This window comes from Anticarsia gemmatalis, chromosome 19 (assembly GCF_050436995.1).
Source record: "Anticarsia gemmatalis isolate Benzon Research Colony breed Stoneville strain chromosome 19, ilAntGemm2 primary, whole genome shotgun sequence".
NCBI lineage: Eukaryota > Metazoa > Arthropoda > Insecta > Lepidoptera > Erebidae > Anticarsia > Anticarsia gemmatalis.
Window position 1 is genome coordinate 8,210,166 of NC_134763.1, and position 24,047 is coordinate 8,234,212.

The 24,047-nt window shown below is 37.8% G+C and overlaps 2 protein-coding genes across 2 annotated transcripts; both read left to right on the plus strand.

The window, feature by feature from the left end:
- Positions 1-7,667: 7,667 nt before the first annotated feature.
- On the plus strand, positions 7,668-14,278 carry LOC142981083 (dihydrolipoyllysine-residue succinyltransferase component of 2-oxoglutarate dehydrogenase complex, mitochondrial-like). Its single transcript, XM_076126764.1, has 8 exons — positions 7,668-7,758; positions 8,156-8,318; positions 8,822-9,007; positions 9,429-9,589; positions 9,975-10,133; positions 10,410-10,543; positions 10,667-10,824; positions 14,140-14,278. Exons 2-8 carry the CDS (start codon positions 8,187-8,189, stop codon positions 14,272-14,274), a joined length of 1,065 nt encoding a protein of 354 aa, XP_075982879.1. The 5' UTR covers positions 7,668-7,758; positions 8,156-8,186; the 3' UTR covers positions 14,275-14,278.
- Positions 14,279-15,746: 1,468 nt separating this feature from the next.
- LOC142981085 (uncharacterized) lies at positions 15,747-23,465 on the plus strand. Its single transcript, XM_076126766.1, has 7 exons — positions 15,747-16,030; positions 16,231-19,951; positions 20,340-20,531; positions 20,947-21,066; positions 21,949-22,206; positions 22,813-23,001; positions 23,384-23,465. The coding sequence occupies exons 1-7, from the start codon at positions 15,906-15,908 to the stop codon at positions 23,459-23,461; spliced, it is 4,683 nt and encodes a 1,560-aa protein (XP_075982881.1). The 5' UTR covers positions 15,747-15,905; the 3' UTR covers positions 23,462-23,465.
- The last annotated feature ends 582 nt before the right edge of the window (positions 23,466-24,047 follow it).

The following is a 24,047-nucleotide window of genomic DNA, read 5'->3' on the forward strand; positions in this document are numbered from 1 at the left end:
TTCGGAACGTTTATAATGTTTAAAACGTAAAAAATGTTTTATTTCACGAGTTCCATTACCAGGAGAACACAAGAATCAAAAGGAGAGCTCTTCTTATATTAAAAATATTGAGTTCTTCGACTCCACCTCATTTCCTGTTAGCAGTCCACACTAATTATGATCAGAGGATCGCTGTAGGGTAAAATGGCGGGCGGACCACGTGACCGGACCTTTTATTAATCCATAAATTATTTATAGAACGAATTGTCACCCGCCAGCCGCACACCTTACAATTTACTTGCGTTTTTATACACCCTTATATAAAGGAAATTATGGGTGATTATCGCGTATTTCGGCTGTACAAGGTATTGTTTTTTTGTATCCGTTCGTAACCTGCTATCGATGGGTAAATATTTTCAATGTTTGTTTACTTTTAGTTGTTTTTTTGTTCGGTTGTCGCCGGTTACCGAACCGTTCAGTATTTATACCGTTGCCAAGGTTAGCTGGTATTGTCTGAAAACGAAAAGATTTGTATTTTATAAAGTTCTTATACTCACTTACAATATTGAGCATTTTTTATGTAATCTTATAGATTTTCATGACATACAAGTTAGATTTTTGATATTCAATGTAATGTATCCTCTCATCAATAAAACAAATCCACATCGAATCGGAGAGCAATAAATCTTTTTTTACGACTCCAGAATATTAACATTACAATAATTTAATTTCAAAAAGCCACCGCAGCGACTTAACGAACAAGTTTTGTAAGGGGGAAGAAAAAAATATAGCCCCAATATTACGCAATGAAACGATAGCTGAGCGCGCGCGAATTTGCGAATCGGTGGTCTGCACACCCTATTCTCCCCTTCGATATTGTAAAAATCAAAATGGCGGCGTTTCCCCGCGTCTTGTCTTTATCTTTTCCTTATGTAAATGACTTTGAATTATTGGATATTTAATGAGGTTAAGAACTTTCTAGACGACGTCGGCGCCAAAACCTCGGGGCGCTCGTTACGCGATCCTACCCGCTTCCTGAGTTGGGTAATGGTTTTTTTTATCTGCCAAGTCTTGAATTTGGAACAATCGTAAAGAGGTCTTGTGATATTGACGATATTTTTATTGAGAGGAAGAATTTTTGGAACGTTTCAGACAGTTGCAGACAGTTGCGGACAGTAAGAAATGAATAAGGGGAGACGTTACAATGAATATCCTATCACATTAGCAGTTTATTTGAACAATATTTTGACAGTTTGTCGGAAATAATTATGAGATCTGGACCTGGTCATATTATTGCATGCTGGAAATAATCGTAGCAAAACTTGTGTCTTTGTATATTTTGTAAGTAGGTACCATGTTAGCTGTTAAAACCAAAAGGCTCACAACCTTCTAATTTTATTCACAAATCTTACAACCGAATTGCGGTACCCGATATAACCCTAAAACGCTGCTGCTTAGAGAATACGATTCACATTACATTTAAACTAAGTACTACTACCTATTATAGTAAGTAAAATCCTTATTTATATTGTTAAAAAACTTTTGTATAATACGTGGCAGTACCTATCTCATGCACAACTGTATATTACAAAACAAGCCAAATAAATTGAAGACAGCGACTAACAATAACATTCTCAAAATCCAGTGTGCATTGTCTTACAGCCACCCAGAGCTAAGCATTGCCAAAATATAGTGGATTTATAGCAGGCAGGAAGTCTTCCCTGCTTCCCGTGACGTCACAATACCACATCCGGTTCCGCTACACACTTGACTACTGTATTATTAGTTCGTTCAATGTATTAGATTTATTCAAGAACTGCGAATTGCTTGCTGTTTCGTGTGTTTTGTAAGGTTTCTAAATGTGATGTTGTTGTTTGTTGTAAAAGGGTGTAAGTGACTTTGAAATTATTTTTTGTTAGTGAGTATTGTGTGATGTAAGCTAGCGATGGTCGCCAAGCTCCTATACCTTTCTTCTTTCTTCCTTTCAGCGTTCTAGCTTCATTTCCCATGCAGTTGCCGTAGTTGAGAAGTCATAAATAGCGATTTCAGTACAAGTCTAGAAGATACTACTGTTTCTTTAAAATTTTTGAACGCCGTAGTTCAAGCTTCATAAAAGAGTATCAATGCATATTGCATTAAAAAGTCGAGTTCTATATTTTTAGAATGCTTTTTTCATTAGACTTTTAAGTAAAAGATTCACAGGCTTAGCCACATACGTAACTTTCATATACTCGTAGTAACTATGCAAGCCTCCCGATTAAAATAGATCAGGGGGTGAGTAAAACCTAAAAAAGTAACACGAAAGGGTTCGTGTGATAAAAATAAGTCCTACTCTGTTTGCTAAATATAGATCTGCGGCAGTTTTATGTCCGTTATCGTTGAAATTAATATATTTAATACGGAAAATTTGTTACATCAATAGTCATTTATATTAGCAGCTGCTCAAGAGATAATAAATAAATATATGCCACAATGTTTTATACAACTCTCAGGTGTGCAAGGTTGATTCACGATATTTTTCCTTCACTGTTTGTACAAGGGATAATTATTTTTGTAATACACACAAATCTTCAAATAGTTGTTAATGGTGTGTGTACTTATAGCCTTGTTAATCTCGACCACTTTTATGGAAGGATGAAGGGCGACTTAGACGCCTCTGCTATACCTAACTTCACATACAAATAATATCATCGTGCAAAGATTAACAAATAGAGTCGTTAAATTGATTCCAACCCTCTAACATCTACAAAACAATTTCAAAGTAAGTATTTCAGATCGAAGTATTCTAGGTATCAAACATTAAGCACTAAACTGTTCTCACAAAATTCACAATCGATTCACAATTATGAAGCATTGAAGTCAAATAGTTGTTACAATTTATCTCAGTGTTCGCTGACAATGGCGTATTGTACAAGACAAACTATAAATCTATTCGGACCGTAGATATTCAATAATTCGACAAGTTGGGAACTTCCCAAACACCGGACTTACGGGCCAAGAAAGTATACAACTCGCTTACTGACCAGTTTGTTGAGGGATGACCACCGATATGTCGATGAAATATGTGACAAAGAATCTTTATAATAATAATGATGTAAGAAAGATAAGTAAAGCTAAAACAAAAGTATAAAGTTACTTGAGAGATGATTTTAATATCCTGTAAATGCCTAACCCCTCCCTCATTACGGGAGGAGACTCTTACTCTTGCCCAGCAGTGGGGTTATTATATTACAAGCTGGCTTATTCGCGACATTCGAATCTGATTACAATCGAGCTTACGTCAAATCGTACTTTAAAATTCCTGAAGAACCGATTCTTTAAATAAAACAAATTAAAAGGGACGGATGCATACTCGTAAACGGCGGGCATGTTTGGCAAGATGTACAACCGAAGATGAAAAGAAGCAGTAATCATAGAAACTGATGAATTTGATCGTATTAGGTGTCTGAATGTGTAATGTAAAGATAAAGGCAGTGAATAATATTTTTACTTGACTATAGGAGCGAGGACGCACAAAGACACGATGAGACCAGATGCTTAGCCGATCCAATATGAATAGCACCCCTTTACAGTGAACCCGTTTCCACGATCGCTGTGACCTGGTCATAACCGGATTTGAGTATAAAGATAGCGTAAGAAATAAACAGTTATTCTATAAGGTGAACAATCACTTTACTACACAATTCCAGTATTTACACCTGTATGAGTTATTCGGTGATGTCTTGAAAAATGGTCAGCTGCGTAGTAACCGGCGATCCTGTATGACAAGATGTATGGATGTGAGTGAAGCAAAGGAACTTTGTAAGGATCGTACCAAGTGGCGTTCTTTGGTCTCTGCCTACCCTTATGGGAAAAAGGCGTGATGTTACTATGTATGTTACTTATCCAAAATACAGATACTAATACAGCCTTTATAGCGAAGTGGTTAAGTCGCGACGCCGCTACTATTGCGTCGAGGGATCGTCGTTATTTGTGCAATCCACACATCATTTTTTTGGGTCCGGTTGTACTTAGAGTCCGTTGTTTGTATGTTTGTAAAAGTCCCCGTGACACAAGCACAATTCTAAGAGCGGGAGTTGTCTTTCCATAGAAACTAATGTGTATTATTAATCGATATTATCGATATACACTATGTTACATCACTATTTCGGGTGCGGTGTTTGCGAGCGGCAAGTCTGATCATTTAAGCTGAAACAGTAGCTTACTTATTACCTGAGATGGCACAACTTGCTCCGACACAACTCACACTTGACGCAGAACCGTCTAACTAATATTTGGAACATATAATTTAGGGAGCCGTTTCGAGGGTGATATTGTTCTGCCAGAGGCCAAGACCTGCAAATAGTTATTTTTAAGCTTTATAAAGGTCTTTAACGTTGAACAAATATATTGTTTTGTTTTATCATGCCTGCCCTGAAAAAATGCAAACAAATATTTGAACATCTGAAGTAATTGTGTGAAATGTCATTTACCCAGTAGAGTTCCTAGACTTTAAAATACCTCAAACATAAGATTATTCGTCTTTTGTTCAAAATCCAAGCATGTAACATTCATATCAGATTTTTTAGTAAAAGCACTTCCTGCTTAGTTTTCTGAACTATACCTTTCTCTATTAGCCACAATTAATACACAATACTTCAGTAACGTTTTCAGCAACATTCACTTACAACAGTATGCGCGTTGTGTGTACAGCACTTAGTAAGCCGGGCTCGCGGCGGCTCTATCTCTAAACAATACATCGAAGTATTAATAACTTAAGACTTCGCAACTTATCCGCCAGATGGCGCACTTTACAACAACATCCACTGTACGTTTTACAATATATTTTATATTTTACTAAACTCAGGCCGTTACAAACGTGCGAACTACGTCATAATAAAAAGAATCATAGGAATGTGACAATATGTAGTGAGCGAGAGACAACGATTAAATGACATGACTTAGTTCGCACGTTTGAAATGGCCTGAGTATAGTTTTAGATTGATGTACGAATTTGACATCAACTGAGGGTCTAGGAACAGTGAGAAAAACCGAGATTCGAATACTACTACGCTCGTTCTTTGAAACAAAATTTCGTGAACAAATTATTCCGTTGAGTACCTTTGGATAAACAAGACACGATTGAAACTTTGTAAACGATTGTAGGTAATTGTGGTAAGAAACAAGAAACGTAAAATCATATCAGTTTTACTTTAAAACGCCTTTGATGATGCTAGTTTTTACAATAGGGTCATAAAGTATGTTTATATGTCCTACATACTAATAATATACCTACACTTAGGAAATAAAATAGAGAAGGTTCCAACTTCCAAAAAACGTTCTATCTGTAAAATGGCATCCAAAAGTCATTTTAAAGGCACTTAAAAGATACATCAAACATTATATCAGTAGGCGGTAAATATCGGCACATCGGTACATCGGTACGAGGCGCGTCGTCGGCAACGACAGATTTGTAATCAAAGATGCGGGCTGCACGAATCTTAGCAAATTGCCGAGGGACGACACCCCTTGCGAACAGGGTTGACTGTTTAAAATATTGTAGATATGCCGTAAATTAAGATGTTTTTTTTTTATGTATTGCATTTTTTCTTACAATTTTTTCTTACAAAAATGTTGATAGACATATCAAGGGGTTTTAAGTAAATATCTATTTAAATGTAAATTATTATGTAAATTAGGTGCTTTTTTATTTGGTTCTTTGGTCCATAACAACATTAATGTGATGGTTACCTATCATTATCATTATTCAATAAATATACATTGTTTTCCCGTAACTAATAGTCCGTAGTAGTCCGCCCTGGCTTTGCCCATACCTAATCCTCAACAAATGTTGACCTAAATTCCTAGAAAGTCACTCTACTTATCCGGGAAAAAACATCAAAATTCTTTTGCAGATTTTGCGCTTATTGCAAGCAGACGGACAGCGATCAGACCGATTCAGTGAAAGAACCTTGTTTTATAACGTGTAGTCGTAAACTTAAATTGTTGCACCTTTCAATTGTTCTCTTAAAGTCAGATTAAATTAAACCAAACTTCTTTAATGGGAGATCTTAACGATGTGTTCTTATTCCATATTTACGATTTCCACAGTTTTCCATTCCGTCAACCCTACCCATCCAAGGAGTCTGTCATAACGTCGTCTTGAGTGGTCACGGGGACCGCTAATGTTCGTCAAAGAGCTCTCAGACATACATACATACATACAAAGACTGGCAAGGGGCCGCGAACCTAATGAATTAATTCTCTACGCCCTTGTTAATGTGTAACTGATAGGGGACAGTTCGGTAATAGTTTAATTTCAGTTAAGATTCCGGTACAGGACATTTTAGGATGAAAAATGTTTACCTTAGAATAAAGAATTGTACTAGTCTTTTGTTGTCTTATTAATAAAAGCCGCGAAGCCGCCGTGAAAATAGGGTAGGAAAAAGCATCTGAAAGTATACAGAGATGTTCTTTCTTTTTGTCCAAGATAGTTTTAAGCTTGATTGAAAGAATATTTTGAATTAGCTTCAGTCGATAACTTCAACCAACTAGAGTCATTTGTTACTCTTAATTCGTAGAGTTAATAACATCTGACTGCTAATAATGGAAGTTATTTTCTTAGTTGCATAAAAAATTCGTAAGCTCAAAATATGCCAAAGACTGGCGTTCAATCTTTAAGTTTTTTGTCGTACATGAATATTTTATTTGAGTAATTTTGATTAATTTAAGCTAACAACAGTTTTAATTCGGCGACTCTTTCGTTAATGTGCATAAGAAAATGCTATGATATAATACAGAGCCATCTGTTGCCGGATAGAGAAACTATGAAATAACAGCGCTGTCTATCGTTGAATAGTAACAAACTTATTAACCCCCGGCGGCGAAAAGCGTAACTAATTATACCGACATCTAGTATCCAGTAGCATGAACTTAATTTAATTTTTCTTTTTATGGTCAATATTCTAGAGTAATTTACCTTTTTCGTAACGATAATAGAGAATCTGATTGCATTGGCATAGTAACAGAATTTTGACGTTTTAAAAAGGAAAGATACTTCAAACTTAAAATATTTACCTGGATTTTACGATGTTTTATTGATGGTGTTATTCGTTAGATATAGTTAGATTTATATTATCTTTGTTATAACATGTTCAGGAGAGGAATAAGGCCAATACAACATGTAAGTTATAGAGCTTTGATTAATACCGTCTTGTTATTCAGTTACATGTACCCCCATAAGCTGAAAGCTGATTTTCTTACTCATTAGAATATTTGTATCACGTACAATATGTTTCAGATTTTCCATGGCAAGAAAACATTTAGTACGACACAATACAACAAGAGTTATATTTACAGACGACAGAGTGCTGATGCTTCACATGCAACGTAAGCTTTTTAGACGCTTAGATTTTTCAACCAGTTTTTCTATATATAATTCCCACAATATTTCTACAGAAGCTACTAAAAGTGGACTACGAGATAAATAGTTAGTTTTAGATTTTTAAACACATTCACTATTTTATACTTACACTATTAAGAGTACGTATTACGTACTATCAAGCCAGATTTGAGAGCTCAACTCGGGTGTCCAATTATTTTCAAAACGCGTGGACTGTCCTGATTTCGAAAGTCATTTTTCCCTTTTATGCTCATGTTTACCGTCGCATCCAGGTTCAAGACGCTATCAGTTCCTGGCTATAGGCCGCAGTACACCTTCCACACCAGCGCGGTACTCCGCAAAGAGGAGGAGGTGAAGGCACCTAACTTTCCCGACTCTGTCACCAGTGGAGATGTCAAGTAAGACATTATTTTTTATTTTTCAATAATTTAAATAGCCCTGTATTCTAATTAACTATTAATATGTACTTGCGTTGAGAGGGCGAAAATAGTTTGCAAAAAAACGGATTTTCAGCGTATAGTTGTTAGTCAGTCGCTTAACGTAAAGGAATTAAAATAATGGGTCGCAATTAAATTTAATAAGGGTCACTGTATGTGTAGAACTAGATTACAAAAAAATGCAGTATCGATTGATCCTGGATTGAGGAGCCACAAGTTAGAAATGTCCCTACCTGCTAGCCTCATTTACCTAGTTGATTTGTCACTCCATAATACTATTTCAATAACGTTACATTTAAATACGCCTACTTTTAACCTACATTTCTCAGATTCAACAATAAACACAAACATATTCTAGGTACGTGAAGAAGGAAGGTGACGCCGTAGCCATGGACGAGGTGGTGATGGAGATCGAGACCGACAAGACAGCTCTGCCGGTCATGTCGCCCGGCCACGGCGTCGTCGTCAAGATGCTCGTCAAGGAGGGCCAGGCTGTCAAGTCGCAGCAGCCGCTGTTCGTTGTATGTTACCTTTCACTTGTGTATACGCAGTCTAACGAAATAAATATTGTGTTTTTCAGTACGCGATCAGCAATGCTAGTAGCTTTAGCTGAGTTATAGAGTCACTCTTAGGTGATATTAAGCACTAAGCATTTGAAGTTCAGTATTCTCTTCTACTATCGACTATCGAAAATAGACTAGCTATCGAGAAACTGCATGAAAATCCGATTAGCGCCTTTAGCGGTGTCGATAGTAACTGGTTTTGCCGTAGATTTTAAATGTCTAACTCTCGATAATCCATGAATCAAATGTTGAAATTTGCGTTACTTTACATAATAAATTATAGAATATTAGGTAGCTATTAAAATATATATTAGAACGATACGTGACATGAACTTTCTCTCTCAAAACCATGACAACAATGGATTAGAACAGAACAGAAATGAGCGAAAGCCTAATCTTTTAATTAACGAGACAGGTAGACGAAGAAGCAAAATAAATATTTACAAACCACTATCATCCAGGTGAACGTGACTGGTCAAGCCCCAGCTAAGGCCGCTGCGCCGGCCGCTGCCCCGGCTGCAGCACCGGCAGCTCCTAAGCCAGCAGCAGCAGCACCGGCCGCCGCCCCTGCGCCTGTTGCAGCGGCTGCTCCCGCTGGGAAGCCAGTTGTCGTTAGCAAAGCGGCTAAAGCACCTGCAGGACCTACTGTAAGTAATTATAAACGTGTTTTTTTTACTTTTGCATAAACTCGCTTACAGACTGAACTTACAAAAGAGCTAACAAACCGTTCATGGTCTGAGCCTTAGTGTTGCGACTGCTGTCCACAAAGTCCCGAGTTCGATTTGCACTTAGACTTAAGTAGGTACTATTAGTTATTTCTCTTATTTTATGGCATCATGTATTGACTTTTTTGTCATGTAGTTTTTGTATTGTCATATATAGAGTTCATTATTAAATACTATTTCATCCTAAGAAACATAACCACATTTAGACAAGCCATACCTACATCTAAACCAATCGATTATAAAAGGACCACGATTTGTATTTTTAGGACTTGTATGTTTAATCCTAAAAATTAATGCTTGATATATATTCTTTTCATTTTCCTTTCACGTTGTGCATTAATAGGCAGCGGCTCTAAGGATCGGTGACCCAACGAAGACAATATCAGGCACGCGCACCGAGCACCCCGTGCCCATGAACAAGATGCGTATGCGCATAGCTGAGCGACTGAAGGAAGCACAGAACACAACTGCCATGCTTACCACCTTCAATGAGTGTGATATGAGGTAAGAACCTGGTTTAGTAGCTGATTATCCTTTCTGGATGCCTATGTACAATGTATGTAAGTATGTACTCTGAGGAGTGATCAGTATTGTATGCAACTGTTTGTGCATCTGACTTGAATCCCGGTTTAGGCCAATCTTATTCCTGAGTTTTTTGCCAAGAAATTTTCAGTGGTTGCCCGAAGTAAGGAAGTTCAGGTCGAAAGCCTCCGTGACTCGGAGAGCACCTCTCACCCATAGTATCAGATTCCCTCTTTTCAGGTTAACAGAGTAATTAAATATAGTGTGTTTCCCGTGGTAATCGAACACACAGCATCTAGTGATACACCGAAAATTTCAAAAGCACTATGTTAATATATTTATTTATCTTGCATATTTTGCTTTGCAGTAAGTTGATGAAGTTCCGCAAGGCGAATCTGGAGGCGTTCACAAAGAAGTACGGCGTGAAGCTGTCGTTCATGTCTCCGTTCCTGAAGGCGACGGCCAACGCGCTCATGGACCAGCCCGTCATCAACGGAGTCATCGTCGGCAAGGATATTATATACAGGTTACAGTCTCCACGGCAGAAAATCGATCGTTGATCTGAATTTATTAATCAGTGATTGATTAATCAGTGTAGAATCTTTATATTTTACCTGCTTTTGCCTCCTACTTATGTTCTCATAGAATATATTTCTGTTGCCCGTGCGTTATTATGGTACGTGAACTTCAGCACCGCTGAGTTTCACTAAAATCTGTTCCGTAGTTTTAGCGTGATAGAAAAAAAAATAATTAGGAGATGCGTAATAGATTATGTTTGTAATTGTAATATTTCTATATACAGAGACTACGTGGACATATCAGTGGCAGTGGCGACACCTCGCGGTCTGGTCGTGCCGGTGCTAAGAAACGTAGATAGTATGGACTATCCGCGCATCGAACTCGCGATGAACGCTTTGGCAGCCAAAGCAAGAGGAGGTAAGTCATATAACTAAGGTCACTCTAAAGATAAGATAAGATTGTCATAAAGCCATGGTCTTCCTTAGTTTCAGAAGTTTATTCATCTTCCTGTTTATTCTTGTTTATACAATCCCTTCACAGGTCAGCTAACAGCAGGTGACATGCAAGGCGGGACATTCACCATAAGCAACGGCGGAGTGTTCGGCTCTCTATTATCTATGCCTATCATCAACTTGCCACAGTCTGCTATCCTGGGCATGCACGCGATCGTTCAGAGACCCATGGCTATTGCTGGCAAGGTAATACATTAAGTACATTTGAAATTATAGCTAACTAGCTGACCCGTGCGGCTCCGCCCGCGTGAATTTCGTACTGTTGCTTATTCGTTTGAGCACGCGAATTGCGAAGCACTCGATACACCTACACATAAAAATGTTAACAACTCTTTTGTCATCTAATGGTTATTTACGAAAGGGACCCGAAAGGCACACAATGTGACACAGGCTCAGGCAGGCCTGATTTCCTGTGGTTACCGTAAAACGGGGTGAATAGAAACAATTTTCAACTTTGTCCTAAAAATTTGTTGCGAATAACTTGTTATTTTTATTGTCGGGTTATTCTATATCATGTCCGGCGCCATGAAGAAAGAGCTAAAACCATGTTTGTCGAAAAATATGGATAATTTTACGATATTTCCTTAAAAAAATGGTCAATTTCTATTCACCCAGCGATAGGGGTAAATCGAAACGACCAAAGGGGTGAATAGAAAAACTGTTAGGGCTGCCAAAGACGACTTATCCAACATGCTGAAAAGGGAGGTTGTGTGTTTCAAAATTGAAATAACCGTTGATAATTACACAAGCTGACCCGCACAACTTCGCTTGCGTCACATAAGAGAGAATGGGTCAAAATTGTCCCCGTTTTTGTAACATTTTTCAAATCGGACCAGTAGTTCCTGAGATTAGCGCGTTCAAACAAACAAACAAACAAACTCTTCAGCTTTATAATATTAGTATAGATTATTAGTATAGATTCGTATAGATTAACTCAAAAAATAAAACAAGATAACCTAACTAACTTTCATACTATATGCAGTAGTTTGCCGTTATAACTTTGATACAATGATAATTGTGAATTGCAGAACATTAATAACTATTAATTTTTCATTGTTTATGTTAATTTTGTTTACAGTTTTTGACAACCCTATTTATTAATCTCTATTGACCCCTCACTCGTTTCTATTCACCCCTTACGCGTTTCTATTCAACCCTGCTATGTTTCCATTCACCCCATACTGTAGTTCTATTCACCCTTCAAACGATTCTATTCACCCCGTTTATACAAAAAAATGACTACTTCTGTGATTTAAACATATTTTTTAGGTTTAAAAACGTTTTTTCAATTAACAATATTGTATCTTTATAGATTAATATACACCTAAAGAGATAAACACTTCAAACAACTCATTAGAAAAGAAATCCCACTTTAAATCCAAAGTTTTGGAGGTCGATATTAAGGCATTCGAGGACGGTTGTCTTTGAAGCATTTTTTTGGGTATAAATATCATTTTAAACATTTAAACAATTATGACACCGCAGAGAAGTAATATCGACGTGTAATCATTTCAAATTTGAACTAAATTCTTCAACGAGGAGTACTCAAATATTGGCCTTGAAAACTTTCCTGATTTTTTTTCTATTCACCCCGCGAATTCTATTCACCCCGTTTTACGGTACCTTCTTTTCCGCTCTCGTCTGTATCCGTAGCAGTTTACAGTGTAAAATATAATACCTTATAATAGACTGACCATTGCTTACCCGTCTGGATTCAGAATATTATTATAGGTCCTATCTGCGCCGGAGCTCTTCAGACGCGTAATAATGTATACTTGTGATGATACGTCCGAAACCGCGTAACCCGTAATTATTTTTTATACTTATATCATCCGTTGTTTATTTTTTAAAACTTACCACATAGTCTATTTCATAGCTATCCAATTTATTTCCTTAATGTAACCAATTAATTTGGTTATTAAATATTATGTGATTCGAACAACAACGCCATCTGTCAGTTGCGGCGAACAACGACAACAAACGAAATTACTCGGTTTGCCATCTAGGATATCCCGATCGCACCGGACCCACGTAAACCAACATTTTTGTGTAATATAATATCATACAACATTTATGTTTAAAAATCTTATAAATGTATAGCATGTTTCAAAGGTATTTTTTTACAATAAAGCCGTCAAAATAAATTAATTAGAAAAAACATGCTTTGTTGCGGTTTATAACGCCATCTATTGGTTGGTGCGAATAACAGGTATCGATACGGCAGGCGCCGCGTTAGGCCCAGCGCAGACAGACCGGAATAATCCTCGCGCGGTCTCGAGCATTTTCTTTACGGCTCGCGGATGCTCGAGCATGCTCGCGACTGCTCGAGCCTGCGCGAGGAAAACTTTCTAGGTTACCATTCTTCATTAAACAGGCCAGTTTTCGTGAAAATTCGTCAACGATGATAGACTGGGCCATGATTATAATTGCTCTTTTGACTGAAGAAGAATAAAAATGACGTTCTCTCTCTTTAAACTCAGTAACAACATTGAAATTTTTCGTACGATGCTCGCGCGTCCTCGAGGATGCGCGGGTATCCCCGCGCATCCTCGAGGACGCGCGAGCATTTTTTGACAGGTTCAAGCCATTATGCACTTTATTTTAATTTATTTAAAGTTGATTTTCAAGTGCGTTAAAAAAATCCTCTCCGCTGCGCTCCTCTTGGTCTGCGCTGACCCTTAACTATGCGAATGTTGTGAAACGGATTGTAACGCCATCTATGGTCTCTATAGGGAAACGCAGGTTCAAACGATTTCTACGTATTTTTTTCAATTTTCTAAAAATCTTTGAAATTTTATGCTATAAAAAGTATCCTAGAAATTGCTCCACTACTTATTCTTTGCATATACCAAATTTCAGTGCATTCTATCCGGTAGTTTTTACGTGATAGCGACACATACAGACGGAGGACAGACAGACAGACAGACAGACAGACAGAAAAGAAAATTATAAATTGCAGATTCGGTATCAGTATCCGTTACTAAACATCCCCCATTGGTTTTTTTTTTAATATATTCAATGTACAGAATTGACCTCTCTACAGATTTATTATAAGTAATAGATTTATTGATAGCCGGGCTTCCTCTGTGCCTAGCAGTAGTGTATTGTATTACGACTGCTAATCACGAGGTCTCGGATTCGATCCCCAGCTTGGCCAAGCCGTGGTTGTTGTTTTTTCTTGAAGAACATTGCAGTGCTAAACTGCCAGCCTCAGTTTTATCCTAATGAAAGGACTACAACTGGTTATTTCGGTAACTAGGCAACATCTGTTATTATTTGCAAACATACCTCCCTGGACTGTACCAAGAGGCGTTCTCTGGTCTCTGCCTACCCCTACGGGAAAAAGGCGTGATATTATGTACCTATGCAGATATGTATGTACATACCCCTCTATCTATCTATCTAGAATCAAACCCTATCTGAATAGATATCATATTAGTATCGACACTCGATATATTGTCTTAACGCGAATTTATCAACTGAGAAAATATTATTTTACAGGTTGAAATTCGTCCCATGATGTTCCTAGCGCTGTCATATGACCACAGACTGATAGACGGCCGTGAAGCGGTATTGTTTTTACGAAAAGTCAAGTCAGGAGTTGAAGACCCCACTTCCATTTTAGCCGGAATATGACTAAAAGAGCTGTTGAAAATTTGACTTTAGAGAACTACGATTTGAGTAAAGTTAATTTTTACGCCTGAAACCGCAAACAAATATTCAAAAAAAGGCATAAAATGTTTTTGTTTTGTATTTATTTCAGTCGGTAGCACCTAAAGTGTGTGAGTGGCATATTTTGTAAAATATTAGAAATTAGCTTATTACATAGCAATTAACAAAACAATATTTGTTTAATTTATTAATTTTCTCTTTTCTTGATTTTCAGCCGATAAGTAATGAAATGTTGTATGTTCAACTACTCAAAATTATAATTACTATGCACCTGTCAACGTCAAAATTAAAAAATGCATGTATTTCGGGTTTATAACTAGAATGCACATTAATAATTCCATAATGTTCATTAATAACTTCACAGACCTACACCGACTATAGCCCGCTGCACACGACGCTTGTTTTGCTGCTGGATTGCTTGCGGGGCCCTCTGCTGGCTACTCTGCTGGCAGCGCTGCGAGAAAGTGACGTCACTGCTGGCTCTGCAGCGTGGTTGCGTGCTGGCTGTCGATGATAGAACGTGTGCTATTTTTCGTGACGGCTTGCTTGCGTGTTCTCTTTTTTTCGTGCTCTGTGGTTGAAAAAATATGTCGCAAAGGTGGTCTCCGGAGCAAATTAATGCTTTAATTGACGCATACAAAGAAGAACCGTGTTTGTATGCAACAAATACTCCGAATTACCACAACAAGCGTCTTCGAACTGAAGCTCTTGATAGAGTGAGGAACGCAGTTTTGGGGTTAAAGCCAACCGTGACGGCAAAAGAGTGCTCAACCAAGTTTCACAATTTGAGAAATCAATTTAATATCACTTCGATGCACGCCTAGCGACAAACATCGTGTGAAGCCAACCTACCAAGGGAGCCATCAGCGCACCCAGCGCCACAGCCAACTTCGAACCCAGCGGCAAATTCTAGCAAGCTATCTAGCAGCAAAACAAGCGTCGTGTGCGTTGGGCTTAAGACCAGTTTCACAGTTTTTAATCAGGTGGCTGAAAACCTACCTGCTGAATAGAATGACAGAAAATGTATGAAAACAACTGTCAAAATGCCATCTGATACGCGTTCTGAATTATCTGATAGATATAGAAGTGGTAAAAGCGGACCAAAATATTATCTTAGATAGAGTTTATTGGTATTAAAGGAGGAAAAGATTTTTCGATTTTTTTTACTCTTTTACTATGTTCCGAACGCCATCTGGCTATGGCCATATCTGGCCATGTTAATTTTACACACGTGCTGCGCTACCTAATCATAAAAAATACTTAGAAACAATATGAAATTATTTTAACTTTAATTTAAACCACGTTTCTATTTTTTTGTGAAAATCATAAAATACGGAAATACGAACCAAATAATTACAATTTTATATTTTCTGAACGTACTTTTTTAACAAGGTTGTGTATTTTTATGACTGACAATATTTTTGTTTGAATGTCAAATGGATTTCATTTGTAGTTTTCGCGACAATAGACCAAATTATTTTCCCGGGTTAATACCACCTATTTTCGGGCAATATAATACGCGATTAGACCTTAAAAATACAGTGTAATAGTGTTGATAGTGCATTGTGGTTTGATATGTGTTAATTTTTTAAATTATGAGGCGAGGTCACATAGGCATCAGTGGATGGCGAAATGAAAATCAAAGGCATTTTAGGCCCAGAGCTGGTGGATCACCGCGATTTAGACCACCCAGGAATTATCAATGCGTAGAGGTCCCAAGGTATGTGTAAGAAATTACTACAATCAATTGTTTGTGAAGTAATTCATCACTAACGCGGCAATACGTTGTGTATTTTGTATGTATAAAAACTCACCTACGTACGTATATACGATAGTAGGATACATCTAGAATTGTAATTGCATTGTAATCAGTTATGATATTTTTTTATTAGGTTATTTGTTATTATTTACTATTTCCAGATTCCCGCCACCCGGTCCACGGCTGCACCGAGGCTCACATCCTTACAATACTCACTCAGGACGTTCAGACGAACACAGGCCGTCAGACCAGCATGATAGGAACAACTACAGAAACCACAGTCACCATCAAAACATACCTAGTAGAATACAGGACCGTGGTCATCAACAAAGATCCAGACTTGACTATTCTTATACTCACTCTAGTCTAACACAAGATGACAATAATCAGAGCAATACATATAACACTCCACCAAACTTCTACAAAGACAATCAACTTGAAACATTTCACATAAACAGTTTGGGAGATGTTGACCATCGGCAGCTAAGCAACGTGCCTCAATCTCAGGACACATTCAGTTCTCATAGAATAAATCCTTGGGTCAATCCTCCACCTCCATACTATGAAGATCAGAGTCCACAAAAGTATTATAGACCCCATGACAATGAAAGACAGAGTACAGAAGGCAATAGGATACCTTCTCTAGATTACACTGGTCATCGGCCACCATCATCAGACTATTATGGCAGCACTTCAGGCACAACTGTTAATAATAACAATACCTCATTCAGCCGGTCTGTCGATGACACTGTAGATTTAGTACGCAAAAGGCTGATGAATCGCAATGACCCACAGAGGTTATCACAGGATGCTTTGACTAACCAGAGTACCATTGAACAAGAAACAAGGGAGAATTCAAATCAACATGTTCAGCAAGAGCCGCCAGTAAAGAAGCGAGTGCAAAAACAGAGGCAGAATGTTAAATCAAATTGTGACAAAATGAAATCAAATATTGTTCATCAATTATTTAAAATGGATAAAGATAAGATGCATAAATTAATGGACGATCCAGGGTCGTCATCTAAATTTGAATATGCAATCAGCAGTCTAATAACTGAGTCTCAAAATAGTTTAAATCGCCACATGAGATCTGTTGCTGAGAAATCTCTAGTCAGTTCTAGCAGTGACTTTATCCACAATGATAATAACACTATTTATGAAGACACTTTTATGAAACAAATGCAGTGCCTTCTGGACCCTCAAGATACAGTCTTGTTGGAAGATATTAAACCATTAGTAATGGCTGAACTGAGTAAAGTGCTACAGTTGGATGATTTTGATCCAAGATATGATGTGGAGGAACAGTATGCCCAAACCACTAGGACTGACCAAGTTAACTATCCTAGTTTTGATCAATACAACTATAATGAATTCCCTCAAGAGAGGCATTATGATGTAGATCAAAGGATTCCAAGTCTCTTTGAGAATCCTATAGCTGCAGCTGATGTTATTGATAACCCTAGTCAGACTCAAAACTATGACTACAATTTTGTAGAAGTAAAACAGGAAAAAGATTATGAAGAACCTAGGCCTCTTTTTGAGAGGCGGCCCTCCAAGAAAAAAGATCATAATGAAGAAAGGAGGCAAAGTGTTGAGAGCCTGAAACTTAGACGAAGTTTGGACAATCCTATTAATTCATTATTCCCAGCCAGTGAGGAGGCTCCCCCACTGTTTGATTGTAATGCACAGTTGTCTGAAGAGGAAGACACATTTGCTGAATTAGACAGGCAGTATCATGTTGCAGTTGATCACACTTTCAATGATGATGTCTCAGCAAGGACAACTCCTGTGCCTGGACCAGAAGTCAGTGCTCCCACTGTCAAAACAGAGGTCGTCAGTCAGTTAGAAACATTTATAAAGTCACCACTTGCATTATTTTCTTCAAGTGGTACAGATAAACAAGCAGAGCCCAAAACTCTTCCCAGGATTAAGCAAGAGATTATTCAATCTCCAGATTTTCCCAAAGAAAATGTGTACTCAAAGGATGCAGTTAATAATGCACAAAGATTAGAACCAATGAACTCTAAGCAAGATCAAGCACCTAGTTGTAAACCACCTGCAAAGGAGGCTGAAAAGTCAGAGCCACCAACCATAAGTAAAACGTCACAATCAAACAGTCGAAAAAGATCAATAGACCAACGACCATCGCATCGAAAAGAAAAACGCAAGAAAAGCGAATCTAGTAACACTGAACCTAAAACTTCGCACAGACACAACTCAAACATCTCGCAAGATAGACATCCTAAAGTATTGGAAAATCCCAAGCCCAGTGAAGCCCCAAAGTCTTACTATAGTATATTTAAACCTAGAGATGTTAGCACTAAGGATCAGCCGAAAGACGACAAACGAACTGACACTGCAGAAAAAGCTTACTCAGATAAATATGTCAAAAGGAAAGATACCAGGAAGTCAAAAGAGAGAGAGCCAAAAAAGAGAACCTCTAGTTCATCAAGTCAAACTATTTTAAGTCCTAAGGAGAGTAATAATACTAGTGTAACTACACCTACTAAAGGTGATCCTAAAACTAAGCTTAAGCCTATTGACATGTTTGTGGAGCAACCAAAAAAAGTGTCTCTGCATCAGGCACACAGAAACACTGCCCCAACCCCTGTTGTACCTCCTAAACCTGTTGAAGAAATAAAGAGCAAACAAGCAAGTGTATCTACACAAAAACAACCGCAAGTAAAACATGCTTCAACACAAGTAATCAAAAGAGTTATATCTAAAGAGACACAGACTTTTGAATCTAAAGTGGTCACAGCTAGGTTTTGTCAGACTGATAAACCCGATGTTGTGTCAATAGGTGTTCAAACCCCACGCGTTTTTGATAAAGTCAAACCTAAACCAGTAGATGCTCTTGAAAGGATGAAAGAAATTGATATGGAGATCCAAGATTTGTTACAAGAGAAATTCAAACTGTACCATAATTTAGAGTCAGGTGTTGCTTGTCCTGATGCTATGAATCTCGGAATGACTGTGGTGAATTACCATGAGGATGGCAGAGCTGATATTAAAGAAATACCATTTAGAGATAGTGTTACCCCAAATCCAGATTCAATAGCAGAAGATTTCACCAACATACCAGTGGAAGAATTAGAAGAAATAGCCTTGGAAACTGTTGAACATGAGAACCTTGATGAAACGAAGGTAGAAAAACGTAGTGCTCGCCAGAAGGCGTTGCAACAACAGAGGATGAACTCAGAAAGTCCAAGCTCTACTTGTAGCAGAAGAAGCAGGAAAAAAACAAAAACTCCGAACATATCTTTAATAGAACAGATTATTACTGATGATAGACCTCTTGAAGATATAATATCATTAGATGATTTGGAGACTGCTTCGCCTAAACATAGGAAACGACCTCAAAGACCTCAACCAAAGAAGAAACCATCAAAGAAATCCAAACCTGTACCCAGTCCACAGCAAAAAGAATCTTACGACATTAAAGAGTGCTCGGTGCTTCTTATACAGACTGACATGACCAAGTATTTGAAGGAACTGGAAAACCAGCCTCAGTTCGAGACCAGTGTGCATATAGAAGTATTGGGTGGGAGTGACAGTTGCGGAGAGTCTTCCGAAAAGCCGAAAAGTTCTCGTAGTGCGATTGTAGAAGACAATGTGGTGAATGACTTGCAGTTTGACATGTTAGATGTGTCTGAAGATATTGTTATTGGGGAGAGCTGTGACATGAAGGATAAGCAGGCTGCGACTATAAGTGAGGATTTGATCCTGGACAACAGCCAGTCGTCGGCAGACGACGTGTTCTCGTCAGAGGCGGGCCAGCACGAGAATGAGTGCAAGACATACGACTACTCGAACGACGAGGAGTTGCGGCGAGACTCTCTCACTGTTACTGGTCATCTTGATGCTGTACTGGCCATAGAAGTGAGTACTTTAATTTACTACTTTTTACTTTAAATGACGCGACTCTGCTTATATTTCATGATATTATATTTTGGTTACGCCCTTACTCACACGTAGCTTATGTCCGAGAGTCCTACATTCTTCTAGTAATTTAGGTACTTATTTTTTTTTCGACAACCGTGATTAAGTACGTACGTCCTATATTTGTCACAAGTCGCAACGCTTTTACTACAACAGAAAGATTTGGGTTCAAAACATACACAGAACAAATATTTGTATATTAAGTTGTTGCAAGCTTTAACATCCTATATGTATCGCTATCTAACAATATACCAATAGTGTCTTTTTAAGTACTTTCAATACAAGCTAAACAATTTCAATAACTGATCCTCACTTCGTATCATTCCAGTGCATAGAGACGGACTTCATAGCAGCATGTCTGGACGGCAACGTGTACCACTTCAGCGGCGACGGTCAGCTCTTGAACACGATGAGGGGCTCCAACCTCGCCGTCACTTGTCTTACCATAGTTAAGGAGAAATATGGGACTACGGTGTATACGGGGTCGCTGGACTCACGGATACGATATTATGATTTGGAGGTAAGTTATCTTACATAATATTATGATAGCTGATACAATAATTATAGTTATTTCACAACTACTACATACTAGACGGTAGTGTGTACTGAAGTGGGTTTCAGGTTCGATTCCTTAGTTGGGTAAAGTTTTGTAATAGAATACTCATAATAGTAACCCTGAGTTTGATAACCAACCTGGAGTATGGTAATAGGCTCGCCTCCTGTTACATAGGACTGACATTGTGGATGGCGAAACGTGAGTGTATTTCAAACACCTCTGCCTACATCTTCGAGTATAACAAAATAGGTATATTAACAAAAAAAAGGAATTAAAGTATCACAAAAAAGTCAACCTAAAGTTTTCTCAAACAATTACGAAACTGCAAGGTGGAAAGTAAAGAAACATTTTCTATAATAATTTTGTTGTCATTTTTCAGACTGGTTTGGAGAAGGGTCCAGAGTGCAATGTGCTCAGTCCGATACAAACGATGGACCGCGCGTGGGACACCGTGTTCGTCGGCACCAGGACCGGCTTTGTACTGCAGTTTGAATGCAAGGTATATATTATATTGTATAGAAGTCATTTTATACCTTGAAAAAGTAAATAATCCTACATAGTTTCCATACTATTCCTGTAATAATTAAGGGTTAGAACTCTACACGGAAATAATAGTTTGATAGGAAAAATGGCAATACAAATAAATTATCATAAAAGTTCAGAAAGCAACTTATTTTCTGTCTTATGTCATGATTACCTGCTAATGTTCCTTCTAAATGAATATACAGCTTATAAAGTAAAATCATTTCTACAGAAACATTCACCAAATTAAAAGTGTCAACCAAATTAAATTCTATAGAATCTGAGTAGTCATATTTCAAGCAATAACATACAGAGTGAATTTAACACTGTTCAAAGAAACGCGTCGGTACATGGAATCCGTTACTCGTTGGACATAAGTGTAATATTTCACCTGTTTATAAAGAAAAATATTCTAATAATAGTAGGTGTAGAATCTCGCGACCGGCTCCTGCTGAGTCAAGAGATTCAAGTTACTAGAGTTTGTCTAGACATTTGTTTCTTGGGTAGGTATTTCAGTGGTAAAATGATTTTGACGCCCCATGACTCATTACCAAAGGCTATCGAATGGTCGAATTCGATTTCCACATAGTACAAATATTATTTGTATGATCCTCCAAACAATATGTTTGCTTTACGAACCACATCACATTATTTGATGGGGATTTGAATTTACTTAACCCTTTTGCTGCCATCAACCCAATTGGTGGGTTTAATTTTAATGTCTTAACTGACTTGGGCAGGGAAAGGGTTAAGTTATAAGTTAAAAGTTGTCATTTTTTGTTGACTATGCAGAAAAAACCTTGACTTCTACATAGGTACCTCATAAACCACCTGATAACAAAATATTTTCTCTTTACAGAACAACATGCTAATACCAGTCAGTACAGTGAAGTTCTCGGAGCAAGCGATCCTAGCGCTACGAGCGATGAAGGAGGGGCCTCGTAAAGTCCTCCTGGTGGCCTCTCGTTCTGAGAACGTGACGGTAAAGGATGCTCAGACCGGCCTCCTGCTAAGAACCCTCGTGGGGCCGAAGATGACTGTGTACACGCTACTGTTTGAAGATGGGAAAGTGTACTGCGGCACTAGTAGTCATCAGATACATGTTTTTGATTATGCTGTAAGTATTTTCTATATAATAACTTCAACGGGCTAATGTTTCCTCCTGCGTTATGCAGTGTGGGGTTATAAAAATAATTATTTATGTATAATAATCAGGTCCATATATGAACCTTAAAACCGATAAATCAAAAGAAACTTAATCAAAACAGCATTAAGTATCTATACTAATATTATAAAGCTGAAGAGTTTGTTTGTTTGAACGCGCTAATCTCGGGAACTACTGGTCCGATTTGAAAAATTCTTTCAGTGTTAGATAGCCCATTTATCGAGGAAGGCTATAGGCTATATATCATCACGCTACGACCAATAGGAGCAGAGTACCAGTGAAAAATGTAACAAAAACGGGGAAAATTATGATTCTCTTATGTGACGCAAGCGAAGTTGCGCGGGTCAGCTAGTTATATTTAAAAATATGTCGGTGTATTTTACACGACCTGCGCATAGCAAGCAATATGTTATAAAAATCTTACAATATTATCAAACTACATCATATATTTACACTATAAACCTGAGTCTAATTTTAAATCTAAACGGAAATAGTAGCATTCGACTCAAAATCGTTTAAAGAAAGTATTTTTATTTAGACTTTTGTTTGTTGTTACAGAGCGGCAGTCACACGGGTTGTCACGAAGGTGGTAAAGGCGCGGTGTGCCTGCGCGCCACGGGCGGGCTGGTGTTCGCGGGCTGCTACGACGGCTGCGTGTACGTGTACCGCGAGGGAGACACGCGCCCGCTGGCACAGCTGCGCGGACCCAGTCTCATGCTGCTGTCGCTCGCCGTCGTGGGCAGCAAGGTAACTACACCATACTAATTATAGACCTAATAAATATATTTTTAGTAACGATCGTTAAGTGCAGGTATAAGGTTTTTAGTGGTCTAAGGTTTGAATCCTACCCACAAGCACTACAAATTTCTACTGTCAATTACCCCCTCCTAACAAGTTTTATTGTGTGCCTAGCTAAACAGAATGGTTTATTATGTCTAACAGTGGTGGTTTTATCCACGAAGCTAACAAACCTTACAAAAAGTAATCTATGACAGTCACAATTCTAATTTTGGGACCTTGAGTTGTACCTTATGCATTCTCCCCTCTTGCCAAATATTTGACTTAAAAAAATACAGCTTTCGCCGAGTAAACACGGTAGATTAATTTGGTTTTGTTTCTTCTGTTACAGATAATAGCTGGATACAAGGATAGAAGTCTGTACATATGGAAAATACCTTTAAATATATTGCAAGAAATGATTTTATGAACTACCAATGTGTTGTAGATTAAATCTCACTTTTACCTTTCCTTTAGTTGAATATATTCCGTGATTAAAGTGTTTGGTGTAAGCCAATGTGTATATAATAAAAGAGTTTAACAACGGTGTAGAATTTGATATTTTATTTGAAACCTGCTAGACATTTTACAGCCGAAACCCGGAACCCGACCGCAGCGCTGTTTTTTCTACATCTGATTACTCAATGCTAAAACAAATTAATAAATAAACACTATAATCTAAATCTCGATGAAGACGACATTCTGTAAGTTTTTAATTTATTTGCGAAAGGGGAGATGTTCTGGAGGTCTTTCTTTTAAATATGTAGTGAGAATATTATCCTACCCGCAATAGCAAACGGGTATATGGCTATCATACAATGTTTAGAGTTATAGAGCGTGTGACCATAATTAATGTTTAATTATATACTGGACTATACGATTATAAAGTCACATGACCAGATAAATCTATGTTGGCTGTTAACCAATATGACCCATTAACCTGTATTACTGTAAAGAGAGATGAATTGCTAATTAAGTAACGTGAATCTGATTATTTGACTAAATCAACATTTATT

What these genes read in the sequence shown, in the direction of transcription:
- LOC142981085 (XM_076126766.1), top strand. Translation starts at nt 15,906, where the DNA reads ATGAGGCGAGGTCACATAGGCATCAGTGGATGGCGAAATGAAAATCAA. An exon ending in ATGCTGTACTGGCCATAGAA is followed by an intron (nt 19,952 to 20,339) that starts GTGAGTACTTTA and finishes GTATCATTCCAG; the next exon opens with TGCATAGAGACGGACTTCAT. An exon ending in TACTGCAGTTTGAATGCAAG is followed by an intron (nt 21,067 to 21,948) that starts GTATATATTATA and finishes TTCTCTTTACAG; the next exon opens with AACAACATGCTAATACCAGT.
- LOC142981083 (XM_076126764.1), top strand. Translation starts at nt 8,187, where the DNA reads ATGGACGAGGTGGTGATGGAGATCGAGACCGACAAGACAGCTCTGCCG. An exon ending in TTCAATGAGTGTGATATGAG is followed by an intron (nt 9,590 to 9,974) that starts GTAAGAACCTGG and finishes TTTGCTTTGCAG; the next exon opens with TAAGTTGATGAAGTTCCGCA. An exon ending in GGCAAGGATATTATATACAG is followed by an intron (nt 10,134 to 10,409) that starts GTTACAGTCTCC and finishes TTCTATATACAG; the next exon opens with AGACTACGTGGACATATCAG.